We start from the raw sequence: 7,916 nt of genomic DNA, 5'->3' as shown, positions 1-7,916 counted from the left end.
AAACACTACTTAGCAACAACTGAAAACATCAGTGTTATCAACATTCTTCGCATACTGAACTCAAAACATAGCACTGTACCAGCTACCAGGAAGACAATTAACTCTATCCCAGCTGAAACCAGGACAAAAGGAGATAAAACAAACACTATATGCATTCATAACAAACTGAAAAATTTTCCCATGAGAGTGAAAATAAGTCTGGACTGCACTGGACTGATGAAAATACATACTGCCTCACCTTGTAACCATTAAGATAAGATTTTTATTTGCTTTTATCACTATGAAAGAACAACAGACAGAATCAGAGAAGCTCAGGGCCAGCATCTTTTATTCCTTTAATTATCAGGGAAAAGTTATCCAGAAAGAAAGTGTAACTTTCCAAGGAGCACATAGGATCTCAAACAACGTGTCTTATTCTCCGTCCTGCTGACAAGGTTTTCTCAAGTTACATAATTGTAAGTACTGCCCAAACCAGTATCCATCTTATTATTTTTTATAAAACCAAAAATCATTCGAATTGTAAATGATCACTATTCATTAAAATGTATTTTTCTTCAACTGTAAGCACAGTTCTGAATGATGTCCAGTGAGGCAGTAAGGAACTGTTAACTGCTGAAGAGATATAAATAGAATATAAAAGCATTTTAAGAGTCTTCCTCCATAGACACATCCTCTTGAAGCTTCTGCACCATTTTGTCCTCCAGCTGTTTTGGTGTGCCTTCAAAGCAAAGAAAAAATTAAATTCAAGATGTCTCTCTAAACCCAAATAACTCTTCTTTGAACAATATATGTGTCTATTCTAGGAGAAACAGCCTAAACATACTGCTTAAGGAGTTGTTTAGGAGTAAACCCATCAAGCTTACAAATATTTATTACTAACCTCCATCACCACCTAAAACTACTGAAGAATTGTTTTAACAGAAAAGCTGATTTATTTTTTTTAATGCAAAAGCTAAAATGCAGTGAAACATACGTTTTCATCTAGTATGATCAACTTTGATATACCTGGCAATACCTAGCAGAACCTTGCAAAGGACTATAAAAATGCATTACTTTTAACTGATCAATAGCCTTCCCACATTAGTTTCTATATAAACATTTAAGCCTTCCTGAATGCTGTGTTGGATAGTGTTAACTCTCAATAATACTACCAAAAAGAAAAAAAATTTAAAATCCAGGATTGACATTTGATTCTGCTCTCTCTAAGGCCCAGCAGGAACTGCAAAACACTGAAAAGGTAGCTGTTGTTCGACAGAAATACTACATGCTATTGTGCATCATTCATTTAACATAAGCAAAGCCAAACAACGGAAATAAACACTCAGGTTTATTCTTTTGAATTCAGCCCTTTTTTGTTTTTCTTCCCTCAAAAAACAAGGGACAGATTAAACCAATGTTTAAATATATCCTGACAAAACCTTGTTTCACATATATACAATCTTAGACTACAGTTAATGCAAACTGGAAGAAAAAACGTAGAACAGACTTCTAGTTAACATCTAATAATATGTCACACCTACATCCGCAGAGACAAAATCACTGGGAATTTGTAAAATTACCATATTTTTAAAAATTTTAGGCTTACACTGAAGAAACAGTATTTTCATGTAAGTTTCATTATACGCAGTGAACTACAAAAAAAACCTACTCTCACAATTAGCTAACAAATTAAAAAAGCAGAGTTTAACTACTGTGTTCTATATCAATCAGTAGTATAGTCTGTTGAGTTCAAATAATCAATTCAAAGGGAAGACTTAGATAAATGTATCAGTTAAACACACAGTTCATAGAGTATCAGGTATTGAGTGCAGTTTAAAATACTCAAATAAGGAAAAGAAAGGATGAATGCAGGACTAGATAAATAAAAAGGTATGTTTGATTCAGAACAAATATACTGCTTACATTTAGTGGCAAGAGCTATTCTCCATACTCAACAGACAAATTAATTGTAAGAAAAATACACAAGATTATTGATTTGTAGAATTAGTCATACCAAAAAAAAAAAAAAAAATCAATATTCATCATAAAACTGTACACGCAAGTTAACCTAAGCGAACCAAGTAAAACAAGTTCTTACCTGCATGCGGAGCACGAAGAAGGTGGATATTCTGTTTGACTTCTTTGATGTCTTCTGCCTTCTGCAACTCTTTGCTCTTTTTTAATCTGGGGAGGGGGAAAATTAAATTGAATTACCTTCAAAGAGGAAATACATGTTTTCCTTTTAATGCATAACATATCTTTAGCTAAAGGTATGTAAACTGTAAATAATTATGATTATGAGGAAATAAAAGATAAAAAGTATTTGAAAACCAATTCAAGCATATACTGGATACAAATCAAAAAAAAACCAAACAACAACAACAAAAAACCCCACCCAAGAGTCAGCACTGTATCAGCTCTTATCAGACATTTGTTTAAACCTAAGACTCCATATTACAAACAAGGAAATATAACTATTATCATCTGAGTGTCCAAAAGCTGCATTTCATTGGACAGGCAATGAAGTGTAGTAGTTTGGTAGCATAGCTGAGCCCACTCAAACTGTTTCACCCCATTGCTTGGATGACTGTGTATGTGCAAAGCAAATCACCATTTAGAACTTTTGATCACCATTTCTCTGGCAAGACTGACTGTCCAATACACACTTTCAAGAACACCCATTACACAAATACTTCTCCTCACCTGTTCATAATAAATCTAGCCTGGCGTTTTTGCTTTATTTCCTCCACTCTCTTCATTGCATCAACTGAAATAAAACAGAAGTTGTTTTAAACGTGCTTACATACCTACAGTTGAAAATACATGCTCTTTTGCAGAGCAACACTACCAGTATTCCACAATACCTCTATATCAGAGGTAACTCTTATGCTATATAGAACAGGTTATTCCTTCTTCAAAGAGCACAGTAAGTGAATGCTCTGCATACCAACTATGATTAATTGTATTTTGAAACTTATTTATGCTTCCACTTCTGTGCCTACACATATTTTCTACAATTAACCATCACTACAAAAGGTTCTTACTCTACTTGAAATCAGATGCAAGTTATCACCTTCTCCTTTGTGGCATGCATTCGTTCACGACATTAGTAACTTCCATTTTATAGCAATTAATTTACTAAGCAAACTGAAGTGGAACGAGCGGGAACAAAGAAATAATTGCATCACTATAAAAAGCTTCCACTGGGAGCCTCTTAAAAAGCTGGAGAAACACTGAGGCTTTCTGAAGATAACAACTCAAAACAGCGGAATGCTGCACCTCATTTTCTAACCAGTTTCCAAAAAAAAATAAGATCAGGTGAAACTCCACACCTGTTCACAACTGAAAGCTCCTCTACACATAAGAATTTAGTTATGATTCCAGTAATTTCAAAACACAATCACTACAAAGCATCAATACTCTAAGAAGCCTTCTGAAAATATGTTCATGTAGAGTAATAGTTCATTCCCCACAGTTCATCTTTTGTTTTTTCTAAAATGACTCACCCGTCTTGTTCCACAACTCTCTCTGGTATTTCACTGGTTCATTTCTACGTTTTTCAAACTCAAATGAATTATCCTTTATTAAGAAAAAGTAAATATAGATTATACGCAGAAGTATATTTAGATCAATACATACTACAGCACTCACTCATATAACTTTGTATTTTACATTTTTTTACTCCCTTTCAGAATCTCAGTTCCTATACTTTAACAATCTTTAGAGATTACTAAGCCAGAAAGAAATAGAGTGGAGCATTTGACCTCAAAGTGTCAGAAGCTACAGTGATTTGTCTGAAGAGAACTATTTACCAAAACATCTCCTTCAGCTATTTTCTTTTTAGCAAGACAAAAGGAACAGAGAAGACAAACGTGGAGTAGGAAATACAGAGTAGACTAGACAGGTGGAAGGCAAAACTAGAAACGTGTAGAGTCAAAAAAAAGCATTTAATGCAGGTCAAATAAGTTCTACTCAACTGCCTGTAACCCCTACACTATTTCATTTTAAAAATATTGAAACAATATAAAATCATTTTAAATTGTGGAATATTTCAATTGATGACATTGTGGTGTTTGGGCCAGCTAGGGGTTTTTCTTTTTGTTGTGTTTTTTTTTTTTTTTCCCCCAGAGTTTAAGAGAGAAAAACAGTTTCCCGATTTTTTTTTGCTAGGCATACTTAGCTTTATACCAACTTTATCTGAGGACTTTTCCCTGCCCAAAGGTTCTTTTTTGAAGTGCTAAAGCAGAGGTATTAGACCAGCTGCTAATCTTCACTTCAGCTAAAGACAGCTCCAATGACAGAAACTACACAGAACAGCAAGAAACGGCACGTACACACTTACAAGCTGTGCTCCATTGAGAGACGAATGTTAATTTTCACCATGGGATAGTATCAAGCAAAATATCAGAAACACAAGCTGTAGAGCACATCACATGCTAACATCTACATACCACTCTTATTCTTAAAAAAATATTTTCAAAAATTACCTTAAATTCATTTTTAGCCAAGCGCAACACAGCACCAAATTGATTCACTACAGTTTTTCCTGTGTCAGCTTTTACGTATTTGTAACATTATGACATGCTGATTTATTAAAAATCATGTCAGCATTATTTTGTAACATGAGAACATACCACAAACAGTGAAAAGAAGTCTCGTAAGAGTACAGATGTTCAAAAATGCCATGGTCTTCTAACCTACATGCAGAGATAAACTACAGCTGCCTCATACTGGCCAATGGATCTTTCCAATTCCAAACGTGAGGGGACAGAATGACCAACTCCTCAGTCATTCTGAGTGAAAGAATAAGACAGTCCTTCAGAAATACCTTGTGAACAACCATGTGGCAAGATTATGTCCTTCTTAATTTTTTTATTGTTTAATAAAAACTTGAAACCCAGGAAAAAAAGTAAATATATTTAACCCCTATCCAATGTACCTGCTTAAAGCAGCAAGAACTGTCACCTTCTTGCAAACTACCTTATTTCCCATTGTCACAAGCCTACTTAGACACTCTCCCCAAAGCTGGCTTATGAAAGAATGGATACCTACCAAACTACAACAAAGCATTATGTTTATATATTGTTTTAATTCTTAGCATATATAGACATATCTCAAAATTGGAGCATACTGTCACCTATTTAGACGTGTATAAAGGAATTTTAAACTAAGTTTTTGTCAAAAAGGTAATTCAACATCACCAGAAAGAACGTGAAAGCAAGAAATGCAATTACAGAAGATGCTAATTAATTATGGCTTCTCAGAGTCACATTAAAAAATAAAATAAAATCACATTCTTCCCCTTGGAAGATCCACAGAAGGCAGCAAATCACTGTGTCAAAATACTTACCAAATTGTTAGTATTCTGGAAAAAAACAGGTAACTAAGTCACAGTAATTCTTAAATTATTTAAGGACTGTTCCCCCAAATATGAGTGTTTACTGTTTTTATCACTGAAGTAAGTTTGTCTTGAAATTGTTTTTAAGATCTCATATGCTGTTTTTGAAATATTCCTATCTAGGCAAGGACTTTTTCTATACATTGTATGCTTTAGGGAGACTTCAAAAGGTAACTATCCTATGTGTCTACACAGAGAGACTCCTGGGGTACCTTGTACCCCAGATTATCTGATTGTGCAGAAATACAACTACCAAACGTATATGTACAGAGAGTAGAAGATTTACAGATGGAAAAAAAATGCCTTAGGAACCACCATATATTACCAACATAGACACCTGATACACTGGCTTCCACACTGAAGCTGAAACAGGAAGTTCCAACTTATAGTCAAGCTAAATGAAAGCTCACTCTCAAGAAAACTCTCACATCCTCTTCCACTATCCCTCTTTTCTACACTTACCCCATCCCTTGTGCTCATCTAATTAAATGATAACGCGTTAAGCTAGCTAACCTAACCTGTTTGCAACTGAAAGAGGCTAGATTCCTGCCACTTTAGTGAGCCCATGTAAACCAGTGTGAACCATTTCAACTTCTTACCACTGTCAATTCTTTGCCAGCTGCTTTCCGGAATGCTTTGGTCCATCTCATCTTTCTGGGATTTCGCTTCTTCTTAAAGTTTCTGTGGCATTTTGATTTGCAGAATCTAAATATCTTAAAGAAGAAAGGGGAGAAAGCTTACAGTCAAATCATGTTATTCCTGCCCCATTGCAAGCATGATACCAAACATTAAAGTTTCTCTAACAATACTGCTCATAGAAAATGACATTCATCTTTCAAATTTCATTATTTTTAGTTCAAATGTAGCTAATAACAAAAAGAATTTCAAGCACTATTCTTGTTTTTCCATTATAAAGTAATTTTCACAGCTGTTAGGGACATGCACAAATACTTACAATTAAGCTGATTATAAATAAAATATACCGGAGTTGTGAGAATTTTCATCTGCAAAAACAACTATAAAACCAAACCTGTACTATGAATAATCAATTTTCTATACCTGTCAGCACTTTTTAGATACAGTGCCATCCTGACAACAACAAAAAAATCCTCACACCTCTCATATAGCATTTTTGAATGCAATACACATGCACACACACACAGAGTCTATCTTCTGGAATGTAGCTTTAAGCCTTAAAGATTACCCTGCAGCAGGAGTCCTAAGGACCTTAGTTAAGTCCTGGACTGAATTTACTGAAAGCTATTAAAGCATATGCCAAAACATTCTAACTGACCTTTTTTTTTGACCCCTTCCATTTTCCTACATATTCTACAGAACGCTAGACTCATTTTAGGCACCTGCCACTGCTAGCCATGGAAGCACCTTATGCATAAAAGAAAATTCACTATCCAGACTTGAAATTTCCTTTTTATTAGTATTGAAATTATGTAACTAAGAGCCAAGCTAAGGAACAACCCTCTATGCCAAACTGTCCCAAATCCAACAGACGTTTTCCAGTCAAAAAGAGCATGCAGCAAGATGGGGACGGGATGGGACATCATCATCATATCCCTATTTAGAGTCTTTAATCTTCCCTAAATTTATGCATCACTTTGAACTACCCTGAGCTGTCTAGTATCCAGAGCAGAGCTGAACCTTTAATTAAGAACACTCAAAATTACATTTGTTATTCATGACTTTTTGAAAACCCTATTTTTTGTCAGCCATGCCCCCCTTCCCATCTAATAGTCACTTCTAAAGAAAACGAAAATATGAAACCTCTAGTAAAGATAATCATCTTCAAATAATAATTTTCTCACCTTAACTCCGATAAATCTGCCATTACATTTTGCTCTTTTCATAGATTATCTGTTCACAACTAACCTGCCATTGTGCTACTTTTTAAAAAAATAAAAAACAACAAACCTAAACATACACCTTGTGGCCATTTTCTAGTAAATGGGACTGTGTCAATCTACATCTACCTCTAAATTCCCAAAAGCTATGACTCAGATGAGCAATACCGTTGAGCCAGTATTTGTTTTGATGCCCGAGCACGGGAAGGAAGCTATTTGCGTAAGCTTCATTTCACACTGGGGTCTCCAATGCCCTGTAGGAGTAGTAAGGAGTACAGAGGAGGCTGGGAAACCACACACAACATCTTACGTACAAAATTGTCACGGCAGCGTAAGGCCCGAAGTGCTATGCGCATCCTGGTATGACAGCCTCAATCGGGTAAGTCACATCAGATATCCGACTTGCAACTTTTAGCAGAATACCACGAGAGAGACAAAACCCATTAGCTTTAGCAGACACTGTCTATAATCTAGACCGCCCAAGGCTTCAGAATCGCCTGCCATTAATCTGAAGCCTCCGCTTCTCCAAGATCTGAAAAACCAACGGATGAAGATTTTGCATTGCTCCGTGAAGCAGACGATTCCTCAGTAGAAACTGAAAACGAGTAACTCAAGAGCCCGCCCTCTCCCCGACAGCCGCGACAGCTGCCCGAGTGCTGTATCGCTCCACGCAACGGCTCCCA

At 35.7% G+C, this 7,916-nt stretch overlaps 1 protein-coding gene across 1 annotated transcript; it reads right to left on the bottom strand.

Annotated features, from left to right (window-relative positions):
- Nucleotides 1-311: 311 nt before the first annotated feature.
- On the bottom strand, nt 312-6,172 carry RSL24D1 (ribosomal L24 domain containing 1). The gene is made up of 5 exons (XM_010571810.1): nt 5,977-6,172; nt 3,486-3,558; nt 2,683-2,746; nt 2,078-2,163; nt 312-718 (listed from the first exon to the last, which is right to left on the bottom strand). Exons 1-5 carry the CDS (start codon nt 6,025-6,027, stop codon nt 645-647), a joined length of 348 nt encoding a protein of 115 aa, XP_010570112.1. The 5' UTR covers nt 6,028-6,172; the 3' UTR covers nt 312-644.
- Nucleotides 6,173-7,916: the final 1,744 nt, after the last annotated feature.

The sequence above is a fragment of the Haliaeetus leucocephalus genome, unplaced genomic scaffold, assembly GCF_000737465.1.
Source record: "Haliaeetus leucocephalus isolate CR32 unplaced genomic scaffold, Haliaeetus_leucocephalus-4.0 Scaffold339, whole genome shotgun sequence".
Classification (NCBI taxonomy): Eukaryota; Metazoa; Chordata; class Aves; order Accipitriformes; family Accipitridae; genus Haliaeetus; species Haliaeetus leucocephalus.
This window is presented reverse-complemented; position numbering and strand designations above follow the sequence as displayed.